We start from the raw sequence: 18,288 nt of genomic DNA, 5'->3' as shown, positions 1-18,288 counted from the left end.
GTTGAAGCCACCTAGATAGATAAAAATATAAACTCAAGTAGAGAGATGATGCCGAGTCGATACGTGCAACTGGATACATCGGACTTTGTTATATTTTTTACGATGCATAACAATACACTTATAAACCGCCCCGTCCAGACCATGCCTAACGTCAAGAGACACAAAAAACTCCAGATGACATGAACCCAGAATGCCGCTCAAGCCCATTTCTTCTCACCCTTCAAGACCCTCGGGAGTAAAACGCCAGAGAAATTTCATGCAATGCAACTCCCGAGAACATGGAACCACTAGGGTGTTCTCGACGGCTCCAGAAGGTAAAACAATAAACATAGGTTTTCCGGTGAGCAAATGCAACAAGAGAAACAAATATGAAGAATATATAACTGACTAGAGGAGAAGATGGGGGTTATCCCCCTCTTTCTCCAAAGTTCTTTGCCCATTCATCATAACGATCCAATCCGTCTTGATTGACACTGGGGCGGATCGAAAGTAGCGAAGCTTCGAAATCCTTGAAGGAAATAGGGGATATCTTTTCCATTGGGATATGAAGGAGATCCTCACCTAAGTTGCGTAATGGGCCCATAGCTGCATCCTTTGCAAGAGCAGTGATATCAGATCCAGAAAAACCTAGGTAAAGTGTCAGATCCAGTAAGCTTAACAAACAGACGGCGTACGCGAAGTTTCATACCTTCTGTAAGACTAGATAATCTATCGATATCGGCCTCTGAGAGCTCATGCTTCTGATGGCTCAGTAGCTTCTGTAGTTGTAGCTTTCGCACCTCAGGTTCCGGAAGAGGTATATACTGCCTTCGAACAAACCGGCGCCGAGCTGCATCGTCTATATCCCAGGGCATATTTGTTGCCGCGAGAACTAAAACTCGTGATGCATCGCCCATTTTCTTGTCCTTGGCATTTTGTTCTCTGCCTGCGGCGGCTCGTTGTAGATCAGACCATTGGATAAGGAATTCCGTTTTTATACGCCTGGAGACTTCTGCCTCGCTGGACCGAGATCGTGAAGAGAGCAGCGCGTCAATCTCATCAACGAATATTATGGATGGAGCTAACGCTTTAGCTAGTCCAAAGAGGGCTCTAACCAGCTTCTCACTGTCCCCATGCCATTTGGAAGCTAAACTTGAAGCCGAGACTGAGAAGAATGTGGATTGAGATTCAGTAGCAACTGCTCTGGCTATCATGGTCTTTCCAGTGCCTGGAGGACCAAATAGCAGCATACCTCTGGCTGGTTCACGAAGTCCCATGAAAAGATCCGGTCGAAGGAAAGGGTACACAACAGCTTCTTTCAGGGCCGTCTTTGCAAGTTCAAGACCAGCAACGTCATCCCAATGCACTTCATCTCCATGTACCACGATTTCTTTAAAGATTTGTTTGGCAGACTCCTGATCAACTCCTTTTGGCAAATTGCTCAACGCTCGTTTTAAAACCAGATCTTCCTCCGGTTCATATTCTGGCAGGTCAATATCATCGTCAATATTGTCTCCTTGAGCGGGTATCTCTGCTGAATATTTACTAGACTTGGATGTCGTCCTCTTTGGTCCAACGGCCGGTCGATTTGCAGGCGCAGAAGGTTGAGTATTCAATTGTCTCATCTTGCCGTTAGGGGGGAAGTCACTATTACGGCTTTCAGCGTTTCTACTACAATCTTTCACGTTTGATCGCGATTTAGAAGGTGCAGAATTTGATGATTTGACTGCCTTCCTCTGGAAAACATCATCTGGTGTAACTTTATTCGAGCGAGTTTGAAGAGTGGCTTGCGTGGCAGGGACAGGTCGCACGGGCTCCGTATTGGAGCTTTTAAGAGACGTCTGAGGTCTGGATTGTGGTGGGCTGTACCCAGAATCATTCTTCTTGTCTGTTGACTTCGGTTTATCGGATTGTCCTCCCTTGAGCTCCGGAGAAGAATCAAGAAAGCTGTTGGATAATTCTGCTTCCATTGGTCTTTGGGCAGCAGCTGCCGCGGCGGCAGCGCCCGCAGCTAGACTCGCAGCAGTGTGATCTCCAGATATTCTTCGTGTGATTGGAGAGCCGGAGAAATAATCTGGGCGATGAGATGCGCGGACTGGCGTTGAAGATTCATCGATGGACCGGCGGGTTGGGAGAACATCCCTCTTCGACCCAGAGTCACTCGAGGTACTTTTCCGTGGGGTCGCAGGGGCAGATTCATTTGCCGGAGAAGTTTGACCACGTTTGGATGAGTTCGATTGGGTAACAAAGCTCCAAGCCAAACCAGCAGCTTTAGAAGCCGGCTTCGAATGTTTGCGTGGTTGTGTGTTGGAGTTTGTAGGGGATTTCAGATCCTTTCCACGAAGCGTAGTGAGCAGTGTCTTCTTTTTCTCCGAGTTTTGCGGCCGGTTTGTGTCCCTGGGTATGGCCGGTACGGGCAGTGGTGGAGGTGATGGCAGGGAATCCAATCCTAGACCACGAACATCACCCGAACTGATCAGTGGAGCAGGTGTTGTGGAATTGAGGCTGGACTGGCTCTGCGTTGTGGATCGAGGTGGTAGAGCCGGTGGCCGTGGCAGATCTGGATAACTCAGGGAAGGTATTGTTCCCTCGCCAATCCAACCCGAGTGACCACTAGCGAGGGAGCTCTGAGATCCATTTGCCTGAGGCCTCGGTTTCTCTAGCTTTCCTTTCTGGGTAGGTGCCGCTTTCACATCAACATCCATACCAGCCTCCTTACGACTTTCTCGTAGTGTTTCCAAGAGCATGACCCTTTCTTTGCATTGTAATTCCAGCTCACGCAACGAATCCTGCAGGCCTCGCTCAATGTCATTCTTGGGAATATATGTAGATGGGACTTTGTGCGCATTGTGGTAGTAGAGCGCATCTAGCGCGGCTTTCCAAGTTCGTAATGCTTCTGACTCATTATTCTAGAGGAAAGGAGATGGGAAAGTCAGCAATCAGTTCCGATAATATAGATATCCCTCCATCTCGACAGAGAACGGGTAGCCCGCCCAAAACTGCCTGGCGGGGTATTGGCAGTGTAGCCAGAGGGAACGAAGGCAGTGTACTTACCTGATTCTCGAAATATACAGCCGTCGAGCACATCAAATAGCAGTCGTCGTATGTCTTCTGCATAGAAGACGAAGCTTTAGGACGCATCATGGCTGCAGTGGGTGAAATAAAAGGAAATCCCCTCACCCCATAGGATTAGACAGAACACCGCCCAAATGTCATCAGTAACTCAAAGTACAGCCCTGCGAAACCAGCGCAGGAGATAAGAAGAAGTTCCAGGCCAGAATCAAGCCAGTCTGTCCCGGAGCTGAGATTCTTCGAGCGAAATGGAGCTATCGCCGACGCCGTCAGTGCAGATGTCCGACGTCTCGACACCGGAACCTTCGATATCGGCGGTGACAGGGGATGAGAGGCTGAAATCAAAGGACAGGTCGGATCACCGTCCAAGAAATGGCTATGATACCTGCTGAGCACCAGGCTGTAGGTCGGGCAGTCGGTATGGGCGCCTTGTTCGTGTATGTTGCTTTGCTCAAGAACTTGGCTGGGTGAACTTCTCTCAGTCCCAAAGTTGCTCCCATCGCCATCTGGCACGGCGCCACACCCGCACCCGCACTTAGTCATCCATCGTGGAGCTCAGGAGCCAGATGGACAAAAAGCACGGCAGTTGCAAAGATTGGCATTCCTTTAGTTAAACTACGGTGAGGTTGGTGCTAATTAGGCACCGTTGAAATCGTGAGATAGTGCTTCCCTGCAGCATGACGTTGTGCCTCGTGGCCGAAGAAGCAAGGTGCAAGCATATCGCTGCCCTGGGCGATATTTGGCCGTATTCAGTGGAGATCTCTTAACTACCCCCTTGTCTAAACACCATCTGTTAAACATGTATCTGGGTCGTTTCGATCTATTAGTCGTTATCTTACATCTATATATAAGTAGAAATACAGTTATGCAGGTGTTATACAAGGAATATGACGGGGAAAAGAATCATCCAGAACTCCAACCCATGCCAATTTTGAGCCCCAAAAACTGGGAGCAGGATAGGTGCCTCTTTAAGGGTTTCTGGAATGCCTTTTGACTGCAGGGCGCATTGATCTTGTCATACGCTTGTTTTCCTCCTGTGCTCGATGCTTCAGGCTGAAGGCATAAGTGCTCAATGGCATCCGGCTTCCAACGAATTTCCCGTGAGGACTGAACAATTCAACTCTGGGGAAGTCTTCGGGCTCTCGAGTTCTCGTCCTGACTTGACATGTAAGCTCTACCCAGCCACAGCCCTCAATAAGGATGTCAACCCCCATTATTCGATATAATGATGGTATTTCGCCATTTGGAAGAGGTTTGGCGTATCTGGCGGTCACATCATACTTCAGCTCAACTATCCCAGCAGAAGTAATTTGCTCTCCAATTCCTTCTTTTGCAATGTTCCCTGTCGGACATTCTCTTTGTTGAGTAAGCATCTCGGCCGCTTTGTCTTTGTGAGTAATGTGTGGTTCCAAGGTAACAAAGGGAGAAGCCAAAAAAATCTCGTTCTCCTCTAACGGCTTAATTCCAATTAGACCACCCAGAAGAAGCGATTGTGTGGGTTTGATTGTTAGTTGAGTTGGTCTCGGGCGGCTTGTCATTACCAGGTCAGATTTATGCTTGTCCTGTACAAACTCGTCAAGTCCGGAACGGTAGAGCCCGGGCAAGTCAATAACTTCACCTCGGTGCTTGTCGAACGGTATTCTAATAGGAGAAGCAGTAGTTCCGGGACGAACAGAGTCAATCGGGAGGTTGGGAAAGGGGACCTCCTTCTGCAGTGGCGGGAGCAAGACGGCAACTCCATCCTCCCCGTCTTCCAGTTCCTCGGCTGCTGAAACATTTGCTTTATCAGGAGGTGTGGAACGTCCAACTATAGTTATCCCTTTGGAGTTCTGGAGTTTCCTGGCCTTGTATGCTGGAGCCGTCTTTGGGAACACTGATGTTATCAACTTGCTTTTGCCAACGTTCACCTTGCCCACCATCCATACACCACCACCTTGATTCCAGATATCTTGCTTAATCTCCTTTGTCCACCAGCCCCTATAGGAGCTAACCATATGAACGTTTCCCAGCCTGATACCATGCTCTTTGCGGTCCAAGGTTTGTCGCAAGATCTCGACCATATATTTCATCAGCGAGTCTGCTTGCGGTTTTACGTTTGACAGTAGGTCGGCTCGGGTAATAACAAAATTCAATTCCGCTAGATAGCGACTCGACCCATATTTCTTGGTATGCGATCTTCGGTTCTGGCTGCGCTGTGGTTGTATAGGCACATATCGTTGGAGGTTTGGGATCACGGAGAGGGGGAAATCGGCCGCATCAACAACATGATAAATATAATTGTTATGGAAAGGCGACTCCTCGATTAGGTCACGTATATAAGATAATGTGGGATAGGGTATTGGTTCCCCTTCTCCATGGTTGATCAGATTATGGCATCGGTCACACAGTGGAATCGCTATGTCCTCAGGCTCTTTGGATTCTGGTGCAGGTTTACTCTCATAGGATGCTATATGTGAAGCATCTACCTCCGACTGCTTTCCCTGAGTGACATGCCGAATATATTGTTTCACGGGCTTTCGAGTAACGGTATAATACCCAGGCTCCTTAGGGTATACCCATTGTGTCAATGCGCCGCAACCGTGGCATGTGTCAGGAAGTGCCCATGTTTCTAGATTTTTCCCTGTAGCTTGCAAACTCTCAGTAGAGTTATGTTGTCTTTGTTGTCTCGGTGCAAGGGGAAACGCTGTGGACGATGGAAAAGACGTTCTATATGGCTGGAGAGCTCGCCATTGTGACAAACACCGAATGGAAGTGAATTTTCGGAGGGTGATCGGGGAGCGGTGGAGGATACTTCGAGACTGGAATCTGAAAATAGGAATTAGCATCGCGCAAATATTCCTTTCTTCCAGATATATTATAACGGGCAGCGCTTTTCGACAAGCTGCCAAATTTTGAACTGCAATGGACCAGAGCTTGCCCAGATCTTTCTTATCAGCGGATCATTAAAATATCCGAGATCCGAAGATCTGATAACATAAACTTTATTTTGACCTGCTGGATGTAATATCACTCCATTCTCTCAAGGTGAATATTATTATGATACAGTATCCAAAGCCGTCCATTGCTAGAGCTAATTCCTCAAAGACTCCGGTTCCTTTTGCGCCGCCAATTATGTAAAATAAGGTAAAATCATACCCTTGCCTTTCCTTTGCCTTTGATATCGGTCTCATCAATTTCATCCTCTTCGTCCTCTGACATGAGGTCCTCATCGTCTTCCTCATCGTCAAATCCAAAGAACCGTCTGACTGGCTTCTTCGTGCTTGCACTAGGCTCGTTAGGGGAATCTTCTTCATCAACGTCTTCCATGTCACTATCCTCGCTGGCGTCCATGGATCCTCCGCTTCCGCTGCTCCCACTAGCTTCTGCACTATCCAATAACCCAGCAAGGTTATCTTTCCAGACACCCCCGGCCATAGCTTGAAGAACAGCCTCACGGGCCTTTTCGCTCATCTCTTCTTTATCTTCCATCCATGCACCATCAACTTTCCCTTTTCCTTCACCGTTCCGGATCTCTTGCTCTTTCTTCTCTGCAGCGGCAACGGCAGCCTCCCATCGTCTCTTTCGAGCTTCCTTTTCTTTTCTATCCATTTCCGGTTTCAATGCAAGATATTCTGCTAGGGCCTTTGCCTCTTTCACCGTACGCAGCCGGCGGCCATCAAGGTTACGGTTTGAGCCGGTGTTTGTATCCTGATTTCCCTTTCGTCGGCTGGACATTCGGCCTCCAGCCGCTCTGAGCTGAGAGCCAAATCCTCCTTTTCCGCCACATACGCGGACGCTAAGGCGGAGCGGTAGAAAAGTAGAAGCAAAGTTTGCGACGCCATTTTCAACAGTGTCTGGTATGAGGTTGCTAAGTTTTGCAGAAGAAGAGAAGGGAATTTGCTTGTTGTTCGTTGTTGTCAATATAAAAGGTGAGGACTGAGCAGTCAGAGGGAAAGGAAGATGAGCGCTTATTCTATCTGTAAGATCTGCGATAGAAGATGTTGATGGTAGAGGGATGGCCAAAGTCGCGGGAAGGGCGAGGCCAGGGAAAGACGAAAGAAGAACATTGACGGTGAACGGCGCCATGTTGATAGAGGACTGTAACCACTGGTAAAGAATATATTATCGACTTGCCTTTCCTCTGTTAACTTAGAACTGATAACGAGGATGAGAATGCTGTGCTTGAGTTGAAGGAACTCTAACGAGGTCGCTGCGATCTCAGCACCCATCGCCTTCAAGGCTTGGCATAGTCACGTGAAGTGAGTGAAATCACGTGGATTTACGCTTACTAATAATGTAGGGCAAGGTGTTCGCGAACCCTAAAAATTTCCATTTACACACTTCTCTCCAGCTTATCGCAAGTTTGGTCTACGTCAAACCACCTTCACCAATAACTACGTATCGCATTGTCAAAAGCGATTCCCCGAAAAGCGCCAGGAACTCGCGACAATGTAAGCTGAGACACCGCATGATCATCAGGTTTCCATCCCGCTAACTGTCTGGCTGTAGGTTAATTCCAAAGGCTGACCGCAAGCTCATCCACGAGTACCTCTTCCGCGGTATGCAATTGCTTCATCTGTGAACTTTGAATGAGGATTGCGGACACTAACGTTGTATCTCAGAGGGTGTTCTCGTGGCTAAGAAGGACTACAACCTGCCCAAGCATCCCGACATTGACACCAAGAACCTCTATGTATGTGCCTGAAATGAAGATGAACAAAAAAAGACATCGAAATAACCATGCGCAAACGCTTACGGGTAAATGTTACAGGTCATCAAAGCCTGCCAGTCTTTGACTTCTCGCGGCTACCTCAAGACCCGTTTCTCGTGGCAGTACTACTACTACACCCTCACCCCCGAGGGTCTTGACTACCTCCGTGAATGGCTTCATCTCCCAGCTGAAATTGTGCCAGCTACGCACATCAAGCAGCAGCGCTCGCACGCTCCCCCACGTGGCATGATGGGCGGCGAGGAGCGTGAGAGACGTCCTGGTGGCCGTGGTGGTCCTCGTGGTGAGCGTGGTGACCGTGACGGCGGTTACAGACGCCGTGAGGGTGCTGAGGGCAAAGAGGGTGGTGCCCCTGGTGACTTTAACCCATCTTTCCGCGGTGGATTCGGCCGTGGACGCGGTGGCCCAGCTCCATCTTCTTAAATCACACTTATCGATACAACTAGTCAGACGGCTTTCATGAATTGATGCTCCTAGTCTAGCCGATAGGTATGATGGATGATGAAATGTGAAGGGAAAAATAAAAAGAAACAAAATTTACAGATATGACGATAGCTAGATATATATCAATGGCATTTAATTCGTCATGAAGGTTCCCTACGGGTATTTGAATTATTTTTATAATCAAGGCTAATAATTTTCGGGATAAGGAGCTGTCTACTTGAATCGCTTTCTATCATACCTGACCACAGCCTGTAGAATGACAGACGCACCATTCACACAATCTTCGGCCGACGAAAATTCCTCGGGATGATGGCTGACTCCATCTTTGCATGGTACGAAGACCATACTGGTTGGAACCCTCTTGTTTGTGAAGACGCTGTCGTGCCCAGCTCCGCTGCGTATAGTCCGATATAGAGTCTCCGGGTTTGGTTTATCCGCAACAACAGCTTTGGCAGATTCTGTGACGCACTCGATACATTCAGGATGGAACTTTGTCGCAGGAGTCTCAAAGTCCAATTGCCATTCTGCACGGCAGGGCTTGCCTATACCCTTCCCTTCCTCGCCAGCAATGATATCAAATTCTTTTCGTAGCTCAGCATCGACGACGTCTACGTCCTCAATTTCAGGGCCACGGATATCGAGACTGAAGCTGACGAAGCCCGGCACAGTGTTGACACTTCCTGGCTTAACTTCGACAATGCCGACGCTGGCAAGGCAGCCGTGCTTATCGGCTACTTCACGGGCTCGTACCATCATCCTTGCAGAGGCGTACATGGCGTCTGCACGGTGTTGGAAGGCGGTGCTACCCGTATGACAATCTCTTCCTGTTACGTTAATGCGATACCAGCGGTATGCCTGGACCCCAGTTACGACGCCAACATGTTGGCCGGCAGTGACGAGATGAGGCCCCTGTTCGATATGAAGTTCGAAATGGGCTGCAATAGGAAAGGATTTGTAGGAACAAGGGACACTACCCAGGTAGCCAATCTTTTCGAGAGCGGATTTCATGGATTCAGGGGCTGAAGCAGCCGAGGGAAGTGAGGCTACTGTTGGCACCTCTAGGAGCGAATGAGCAGTTTCTAGGGATATTCCCTCCGCCCAAACGCCTGCCGAAATCATGCTCTTGGGAAACCTGGCTCCTTCCTCGCTGTTTATGCAACTGTCAGCTCTTTCTACATAGCTAGTATGTGTATGTTCAAAGAATAGTGAATACGCACTTCGTCCAGTTGACCACGCCAACACCACCCTCTGTCTCGATCCCTTTCTCCTCGAGGACCTTCAGCATCTCAATACCCGCACAAACACCGAGAATGCCATCATATCGTCCACCGGTAGGCTGGGTATCTAAGTGACTTCCTACAAATGTAGCTGGCACATCTACTCTTTTGCCGGGCCTGACAGCAAAGATGTTTCCCATGCTATCAATCGTGACTCGGCATCCAAGCGACTTTGTCGTCTCCACGAACCAGTCTCGGACTTGCTTGTCCTTTTGAGAAAGTGCGAGACGGGCCATACCGGTCTCAGTAGGGTGGCTATCGATCTATTAGCAATCTAGATGTTGTAGCGTAGCAAATCCACTTACTCTCCCCATCTAATGCCGGTACCCCATTGGCAGCTATGATGGATCCATTCCTGCAGTCTCTCCTTGTTGGCTCTCAGGCCAGCTACATCAGCTTCAGACAACTCGGTAGTCAGCATATTGTCTCTCGATCTTGTCAATCTGTATATGTTCCCCGTGGAATTGAAGCCATCGTCGGCAAAGAGATCTTTTACTATTTATACCACGAAAGCCAGAAAGAGCCGAGCGGGGTGCGGAGAAGCGCCGGTTGGCTCCTGGCCGGCGCCGAAGTTGTCCAGACAGGGCGTGTCCCTTGGTAATCGGATGCGAGGCACCAGCGACATCACTTCAAGGACGTATCAAACTGCTATCTTGCGTGTGTAGTTGGTCGTCGGTGATATCGTTGTGCCATCAGTGTCTCGAATATCCCCCTTTTTTACACTGCCGTAAAGCACACGACACGGCAGTACTGCCACGCACTCATCTCCTGCCAGTACCACGCCCAACCCTCCCTTTTCTCTCGTTCTTTTTTTGGTATACAGGTAGCAAGGGTGCCAAAGTCAAAATCTCCCGAGCAAAAAATAAAACTATCGACCGACTGTTGTCGATATCAGAGGGTTCAAAGATTGGTGAGCGGAGTATTATGGGCAAAACCACGGCCATCTCTGGTAAAAGGCAAGAAATGGATTCTGAGCTAGTTTGTCCCACTCCTCGCAGTTTCTCCCGTGACTTGCTTATAAGGGAACTTTATCCGGCCGCGGGTTCGAGCCCCGGCGGTTCTTTTTCGATATTTCCATGGTTTTTTGTATTTTGCGCCTAGTGATGTAATAAAAAGAGTAAACACCCGCAACGCCCCGCGCTCGACGTCGACTTCTCCTTAGTTAATTACTACATACACCGCGACTTCAATAGCTGGCAACTAAGACCATGGCTTCTAACGCTGCCTGTATCTTCTGCAGGATCATCAAGGGTAAGCAGATCGCCACTCTCGTTTGTTCTGTTTCAATGCGATTACTGACTGCTACAGGTGAGATCCCTTGCATGAAGCTCTTCGAGAGTGACCGGGTCCTGGCATTCTTGGACATTCAGCCTCTTAGCAGAGGCCATGCGGTCAGTTCAGCTTGATTACCTGGCGAAAGCCATATGCTGACTTGGCTCGGCCTATATAGCTTGTGATTCCCAAGTACCACGGTGCTAAACTCACCGATATCCCAGACTCGGACCTGACCGAGCTCTTGGTGTGTTTCATCGCATTTCCTACTCTCTGGGCACGTCAATGCTAACTGTTTCAAAGCCTGTTGCGAAGAAGATTGCCATTGCTGCTGGTGTGGCTGATTTCAACATTCTCCAAAACAATGGCAGGATAGCTCATCAGGTCGTGGACCATGTAAGTTTTTACGATTGGACTTCAAACCGATACAATTGCTAACAACAAATTCTCAGGTCCATTTTCATATGGTAAGAGCTAATGATTTTGTCTATTAACAAGCACCAGTCTAACCGTCCTGTAGATTCCAAAGCCCAATGAACCGGAAGGTCTCGGCATTCGCTGGCCTGCCAAGGAAGCAGACAAGGAAGACCTCAAGGCTCTCTTGGAGGAGCTCAAGTCCAAGATGTAGAAAGCCACGTTAAAGTGGCGAAAAAGGAAAAGAATAATAGCACAACCAGTAAGAAGGGGTATCTCATTGCCATACTATTTATTCTGTGTAGATATGGTATATCTCTTCGCACTCAAATGCACATACATATATATGCACGAAACCACACAAACCCAGTTATATATCTGCCCCAAGATGAAGCTTAACGTACACTCCAACTTTCACGATCCTCTTCCCGGTGAATGAAAGGGATGAAGGGAGAACAATGAGAAGAAAGACATGACTCAACACAAGTAGGCGTAGTATATTATGCTCCTCATTAGAATGTGCCCAGAACCCGATGGCCATGGGGCGATGACATCCCACGTTGTAACTAGGAGAACATCTATTCATGCGCACACAAAACAAGTCCCATGTAGGTATCGAAACAACAGAAGACAGGAAAATCCAATGATGATGGTATGGTTATATCAGACCGCAGGTGCAGTCTGTTCGGTTGCAGCTGCAACAGCATCTCCATTCACCTTCTCAGACAGTGGTTGTGTGGCTGAGAGCTCCTTGGCTTCCTTTGGAGGTGGAATGAGGCCCAGACGATCGTACATGGATCTAGCACGAATATACGGGTCAAGCTGCCAATAGTTCTCACAAAGTTTCTCAGCAAGCTCGGTCCTGGTTTTCTTTATATAGGTCTCCTCCTCACTGGTAGCAGAATTCGATTTGGAAGCTGTCCACGCTAAAGTTGCTTCCTGGAAAGCACCGGCCATCTCCATTCTGGTTTTCAGCAGCTCGTCGCGGCGAGCGGTGTCCTTTTGTTTATCATTCTCACCCTCAATGGGTTCGATGTATTTATATTCATACTCATCTTCGCCGCCAAGGGATTTGATAAGGTTCTTACGGGGAATAATGGCTTCCAAATCCTCGGGGGTTTTGGTGAAATGCACCTTTGCCGCAACCACAGGATCAAGCCATCCCTTGATGACGGCCCAGATGCTGGAGAATATCCAGGGGGCTTTATGAACTAGAATCACTCCCAAGCTTTCAGGATAATTGGCCTCGAAACACTTAATCATGAATTTCACGGGGGTATAATCCTGCTACTTGTTAGTGCCGATACAGGAGAGTATTGATTCGAACATACCATATTTGCCAGTGAGAAATCGGTCATATCGAAAACAAGGGCCTATTTAGAACATTAGCATGTTCCATCAATAACGAAAGTGGGAGGATCTTACAGCAGTCTCTACTGGGGGTTGTAAAAGAAGTCTAGACGTTTCGATGAGGTATACAGTGTATCTTTCAAGGCTGGGCTCGCAGTGAGCCCCAATTCGGTGCAGGCGCACTGGAATATAGCATATCGGTCGTCCAAATTTATCGTGACCATGCATAAAACTCTCACCAAGCTGGAGAAGTTTTGCGAAATCAGAGGCCTCTTGCTTCTTAGCCAGGTCGTCACTTTTGCCCCCTTCTTCCATAAAACAGTCACCCTTAACCATAATATCATCGATATTCATGGTCTGCGACCTCCATCGGAATGCAGACACCAGCATAACCAAGGCACGGTTGACATCGTACTTGCGTGCACGAAGGAAACGCAGCAAGAGTGCATCAGGGTGGTCATGCCTGACCATGTTCCAGAAGACAAGCCTTATTTCTTCTGGCGAGGTGTCTTTTAGAGCCTCAAGAAACTGACTTGTCTCGCCGTACTTGTCGTCGGCGTCGGATAGCTTCATTGCCGCAACTGAGTTCGACACGCTATCTGACGACGGAGACTCGCTAGGACTCTCACTCTTCCTGCTGAAAAAACCCAGTCTCTTCTTAGATTTCTTCGCATCAGGCGAACTGGTATCAGAGGACGTGGCATTCTCTCCATTCCCATTCTGCTGCTCATGCTTCTGCTCCTTCTCCGGCCCCTCACTGGTAATCACCCCGCAAACTTTGAAAAGCGCAGTCCAGAGTTCCTGCAACTTCACTTCCTCCTCCTTCGTCAGATTTCCAACATGTCCGGTAGGTTTCTGTTGCTCACTCATAGTGGTGTTGTGATGGATATGTGGGGGTTCGATTCGCTTCGGCAGTGGGACAGCTGGTAGTGCTGGATGCTGTTGCTTTGGGTCTCGTATATATAACGCACCAAGTGCGAGCCCGCTACATAGAATGAGAGCGGAAACAGAAAGCGTCCACACGGAGGACGACCGGACGATGTGCTCTTGTCCGTAAGGGGGCCTCGGAAGCGCACGGGATGAAAAAGGAGCTCCTGAAGACAGGGTATTCCCCGTTGGGCTGAGCCTGGGCAATTGCACCTGATAACAGATGCAACGACCAAGAGTCACAGGTCTGAGCAATGCGAGCAGCGATTGAGGCTGTGTCGTGAAAGTATAGCGGCAGGGGAGTCGATTGCGCATATGTACTTTTAGGTAGGATGATGGATACGGGACCCTGCTTCGAACTAAGGCAACCTTGAAAACGCGGAGAGAAAGGCGGGGGAAGGAAAAAGGGGAGAGAGCAAGAAGAAGAAAAGAAAGAAAAGGTGCGGCCTCCGCTAATCCGGGGGAAACGAGAGCAGATCGAAAGTCAGATGGCGGTTAAGGGGGGAGTGTGATCCTGGCTTCATCGTTCGTCCCTTTTCAACTGCGCATCGCCGAGCAAGAAAAAGAAAGATCTGAGATCGGGAGATCGGGCGACGAGGGGTTCACGTGATTCCCATGTGGAAAAATCACATGCTCCACCTAAAAAAGTGTTATTTACAACATCAACATCAACAAGCTTAAACTGAGGAAGAGTTGATGATATGAAGGCTGATCGTTGAGCAATACGATAGTTATCGGAGGCATCTGCGCGACAAACAGACAGTACGAAGATATAACCAAGTTATCGTACCATACAGGCTTACGATGGAGGTGAAGAGACAGAGATCTACGTCCCGCCCGCGGCAACCGTCGCGTCCTACTACCCCCCTAAGGTCGAGCTCCAGGACGTCCATACGCGATACACACAGTTTTTCGGCCAGTGGTGACCCGAGTAGGGGATCGAGGCCGGGGATAAACAGCTTAGAACCTCAATTCGCGGAGCTGGCAGATTCAATGGCGGACCTAGAGGAGAATTTCGTACATCTTCAGTTGATGCATGAAAGTCTGTCAAGGTTCAACGAGAGCTTTGCGAGCTTTTTATATGGACTAAATATGAACGCTTTCTGCGTCGACTTCCCAGAGGTGTGTTTAAGTCATATAGCCATAGAGTATTCCAGTCGCTGTATCTAACCAACATCAATACAGACTCCTATCCCAGAATCATTCACACGTTTCAAGCAAAGGGAAGAAGCAAGAGAGAAAGAGAATGGTATGGAGTATATTCCATATAATAACTTACCTTACCATTGTACTAGGCGAGATGTTTACTGGTCATTTCTTAGAATTGCAAGCTGCTTCAGAGCAACAATATCAATCTGGCGCAAATGACGCAGAAACAACTTTCATGTGTGTTGCCCTAATCAAGCATGATAATTGTACCTAAGACTGACCCTCCGTCTGCTTAGGACCACGGATACCTCGTTTGTCGATAACCCGCCAACCACTACCAAATCGTCCGTCAGGTACACAACCCCTGGCGCTGCCTCGAAACGAGCTCCTACGACTTCAACACGAGGTTCCAGTGCTGGCCGGTACTCAACTAGAGGATCCTCCAACACCGGCCGACGGGGAACCAGGCTTGCACGCCCAAGAGGCCGGGGCATACGCTAATCATAACATGACGCAGGGCAGAAGAGACTTGATAATCTTCTAACATTTTGCATTTAGCCGATACCGTTAGTGGCTCGCTTCTCACGCATTAAATAATCAACCACTAAATAATCAAGTGGAAATTATCTTCATGATATGGATCGACCAACTTGATCAGGACTACATGCAGATAATCACTATCAAGGCCCTTTCTCACCGACTCTTTCTCATGCTTATTCGCTGATATCTTGCAATGAGAGAATACAGTCGATTGCCATTCTCGAGGACTCTATATGAGCTCTTTTAACTCGCGAGAATAAGTGAAGCGAATTACACATTAGCCATGCAGAGGCGCAGCACCAAGAGGACTCCCAGACATAGTACTAGATGGTTGCTACGAGTAGCCCGACGCGTTACTATATTCAGTATCTGTATGAGGGCGCCTGAACAAGCGAATATGACTTAGGTTACGATGAGAGTAAAGGTTATAAGAATAGAATGGAAGAGTGGATAGTGGAAGAAAGGATGACAAAGTTGAAGGGTTCTACCGACGGTGTTGGAACGTTCGCGTGCATGCGTTCTGAAACTGACATGTAGAACTCCTTCAGCTGTTACCAACAAGCAGCTGATAGAATTGCTGGGTTCGACTCTTACGAGTTCCCAAAGTGCCTCAGAAGTGACGTGGTAAAGCCTTGGTGGCAAGAGCTCTATCTGAACTGAGATTAATTCTCAGTAAGCCGCCGCGACAACCAGCAGTATACCCAGCTCGCCGCGGCCTGGTCAACAGGAAATCAGGAGTCTTATTGCTCCAGGAGAAGAAAACGGCCGCACAACATATTCCTTTCCATTACCTAACCGCTCTCAGTGGAAAGCCATCGATCACTATACTCGCTTTTATTACCAGATAAAACATTGGAATACTCACAACATAGACGGGATCTTTTACCGTCAAAGCCCGTCCGAGACAGAACTGGGAGCCCGCATCATTTTCATTATTGAATTTCTTAATCGATATCCACAAGCCGTCGCGAATAAATCTTCCCTCCGGTGGTGACATTATTTATCCGAGCCTTGCGAGTGCAGTTTCTACTCAATAGCCAATGCTATCGGCTCTTTATTGTTAGGTTACGCAACATGTTGCCGGGGATGCTGCTATGTTACGTTGGAATATTCATGCTAGTATAAACACTTGCACATTTGTCTTATTGCCATAATCGTATGGATGCTGGAAATAAAAAGGAGAAAACACACATAGTCTAGTTGCAATAAAAGTAAGACCACCTCCAGTGAATAATGAAATACTTCAAAACCATCTCAAAAACGCCCACAATGTCGAAGCAGCACCGGAATAATAACCAGTTTTGAAGAAAGAAAATATGATAGGGGTCTCCACTTAACGTACAAACCAACCCCGATGGAAAGCAACGAGCAGGAGCAGAACAGGAGCAGAAACAGCGAATGCAATGGTTAGATATGGTCAATTATTAGGTATGGCGAGGCACGGGCTACAGCCGAATGTGGCGCATCAAGCTACTTGCTAACACCATATGCCTGCAAGGTGTAGAAGAGAAGATAGGCGTCAGCCCCAAGAACCTCCGACTCAGCAACGACAGTTACACGGTCATCATTGAATTTGAACCACTGTTCACCGTGCCGGCAGTAAGCAAGGTAGTGGCCAGAGTCGATATCGCCGATGTGGACAACGACGCTCAAAAGGTCGTATTGGAACTGTGACCGGTTCTCTGATCTAGGGCTGGTGGTGTATGGCATCATATTGATCGAGGCAGGGTATGTGACTTTGGTTTCGACCTTTTCGGAGACAGATCGATTGCGCTCGAATCTCTTCAGTTGCATGCAGAGGATGACTGGCAACTTTCGTAGTCGAAGTTGCTTGGTAACTCCCATGTTGGAGTTACATTGGGTGCATCCATATTCACTAGCTGCAAGCTTTTCAGGGGAGATATACCCTTCCAAGCACCCCTGGAGGGTTGGTGCAACGTCGGAGCTTTGATCCCCGCCGTCAAGGGCACGCTTCTTCTTCTGGACCTGAAGGTCAAGGCTGACGTCCATCACTGGGTCTTCGGTGCGGGAAACCTTGCCGCAGTTGCGGCAGGTTATTGTGCTTCGTAGTTTGCCGAAGAATGCGGTGTGGAAGAAGCAGCGACAGGCGGGGTCACAGTCGAGATGCCCTGTGGTGCTCTCGTGGAGTTGGTTTACCAAGAACTGGTAAAATTCGTGGGCGTCCTGCTGGTGGTAACCGGCGAGGTCGGAGGATGTTTGCCACGAGGCAAGGAGAAGGTTGAGGGCACCGAAGCCCTCGTCTTTTTCTTCGTTGCTGAACTCAGCAAAAGCATCTGCGAGAGCACAGCCGAAACAGTTCGCTTTCTGGCACTCGCTCGTGCTATGCCCATTCCCAAGGAAGTAGGCCGTTAAGACCGGTTCGTGGAATAGGGTTTGGAGAATAACATTCATATAACAGGTCTGACCGAGGTTGAACAGTCCTCTGACACCTTCTTTGCCGCAAATTTTCTTGTTGGTATTCATAGCGATGTAATTGGCGTACTCATCATCCTCCATATTATCGACCTTGCGTTTTCTGGAGACTACAAGGAGAAAGTTAGTCAGAGAGTTGGGATAATAAATGTAGTTATGCAATCTTACCAATAGGCTCAGTGCTATTCTTCAAAATGCTTTCCAAGTCGATATCGTAGATGAGGTCGTCACATCCTTGGCAGAAGACATGTTTGCTTCTGTAGTCGGCAACTAGATTGACGAACTGGTTAGACGTTGATTTCCCTCAGTATAGTCATGAAGTGGTAATTTACAAAATATATGTCCTGTTTGCGAGCTATGCTCACAACGTGCAGCTTTCACACCGACAGCCGAGCATTGGAGGCACTGGTATTGCGGTTTCAGGGAGAACTTTGGCCCAGAGCTGCTCTTTTTCGAGGCATCAAGACGAATTTGCGATATGTTCCATGGTCCCTTGCCACTCAGTTTGGTGTAGTTCTCAGCGAGTCTGGTGGCTGCGTCTGTGTCTTTCTCAAATATATCCTTGAGGTGTTCTGTGCGAAAGAAGGTCAAAATGCATGCTTTGAGCTTCCTATGGAGGAACGAACACTTACCACAGCCATAAGCTGGCTCATAAAGAGGAGTGGACAGAGTAGCCATTTTGGATATATTAATCCCCAAGGATGTAATGTTGAATAATGTGTA

The 18,288-nt window shown here is 48.3% G+C and overlaps 8 protein-coding genes across 8 annotated transcripts; 2 read left to right on the top strand and 6 right to left on the bottom strand.

The window, feature by feature from the left end:
• Nucleotides 1-406: 406 nt before the first annotated feature.
• Nucleotides 407-3,120, bottom strand: ARB_07527 (uncharacterized protein; the record flags this gene model as incomplete). Its single annotated transcript, XM_003014176.1, has 3 exons — nt 407-627; nt 689-2,888; nt 3,034-3,120. The coding sequence occupies 3 exons, from the start codon at nt 3,118-3,120 to the stop codon at nt 407-409; spliced, it is 2,508 nt and encodes an 835-aa protein (XP_003014222.1).
• Nucleotides 3,121-4,019: 899 nt separating this feature from the next.
• Nucleotides 4,020-5,876, bottom strand: ARB_07526 (uncharacterized protein; the record flags this gene model as incomplete). The annotated part of the gene is made up of 1 exon (XM_003014175.1): nt 4,020-5,876. The coding sequence occupies one exon, from the start codon at nt 5,874-5,876 to the stop codon at nt 4,020-4,022; it is 1,857 nt and encodes a 618-aa protein (XP_003014221.1).
• A 304-nt stretch (nt 5,877-6,180) lies between these two features.
• Nucleotides 6,181-7,116, bottom strand: ARB_07525 (uncharacterized protein; the record flags this gene model as incomplete). Its single annotated transcript, XM_003014174.1, has 1 exon — nt 6,181-7,116. The coding sequence occupies one exon, from the start codon at nt 7,114-7,116 to the stop codon at nt 6,181-6,183; it is 936 nt and encodes a 311-aa protein (XP_003014220.1).
• A 676-nt stretch (nt 7,117-7,792) lies between these two features.
• On the top strand, nt 7,793-8,182 carry ARB_07524 (uncharacterized protein; the record flags this gene model as incomplete). Its single annotated transcript, XM_003014173.1, has 1 exon — nt 7,793-8,182. One exon carries the CDS (start codon nt 7,793-7,795, stop codon nt 8,180-8,182), a length of 390 nt encoding a protein of 129 aa, XP_003014219.1.
• Nucleotides 8,183-8,416: 234 nt separating this feature from the next.
• Nucleotides 8,417-9,716, bottom strand: ARB_07523 (beta-alanine synthase, putative; the record flags this gene model as incomplete). The annotated part of the gene is made up of 2 exons (XM_003014172.1): nt 8,417-9,350; nt 9,421-9,716. 2 exons carry the CDS (start codon nt 9,714-9,716, stop codon nt 8,417-8,419), a joined length of 1,230 nt encoding a protein of 409 aa, XP_003014218.1.
• A 1,321-nt stretch (nt 9,717-11,037) lies between these two features.
• Nucleotides 11,038-11,380, top strand: ARB_07522 (uncharacterized protein; the record flags this gene model as incomplete). Its single annotated transcript, XM_003014171.1, has 2 exons — nt 11,038-11,148; nt 11,273-11,380. 2 exons carry the CDS (start codon nt 11,038-11,040, stop codon nt 11,378-11,380), a joined length of 219 nt encoding a protein of 72 aa, XP_003014217.1.
• A 449-nt stretch (nt 11,381-11,829) lies between these two features.
• Nucleotides 11,830-13,386, bottom strand: ARB_07521 (CRAL/TRIO domain protein; the record flags this gene model as incomplete). The annotated part of the gene is made up of 3 exons (XM_003014170.1): nt 11,830-12,453; nt 12,498-12,539; nt 12,592-13,386. The coding sequence occupies 3 exons, from the start codon at nt 13,384-13,386 to the stop codon at nt 11,830-11,832; spliced, it is 1,461 nt and encodes a 486-aa protein (XP_003014216.1).
• Nucleotides 13,387-16,602: 3,216 nt separating this feature from the next.
• On the bottom strand, nt 16,603-18,243 carry ARB_07520 (ubiquitin C-terminal hydrolase Ubp8, putative; the record flags this gene model as incomplete). The annotated part of the gene is made up of 3 exons (XM_003014169.1): nt 16,603-17,675; nt 17,734-17,835; nt 17,949-18,243. 3 exons carry the CDS (start codon nt 18,241-18,243, stop codon nt 16,603-16,605), a joined length of 1,470 nt encoding a protein of 489 aa, XP_003014215.1.
• Nucleotides 18,244-18,288: the final 45 nt, after the last annotated feature.

The sequence above is a fragment of the Trichophyton benhamiae genome (genome assembly GCF_000151125.1).
Source record: "Trichophyton benhamiae CBS 112371 chromosome Unknown Abenha-F-W-01a06.fp72, whole genome shotgun sequence".
Taxonomy (NCBI): domain Eukaryota; kingdom Fungi; phylum Ascomycota; class Eurotiomycetes; order Onygenales; family Arthrodermataceae; genus Trichophyton; species Trichophyton benhamiae.
This window is presented reverse-complemented; position numbering and strand designations above follow the sequence as displayed.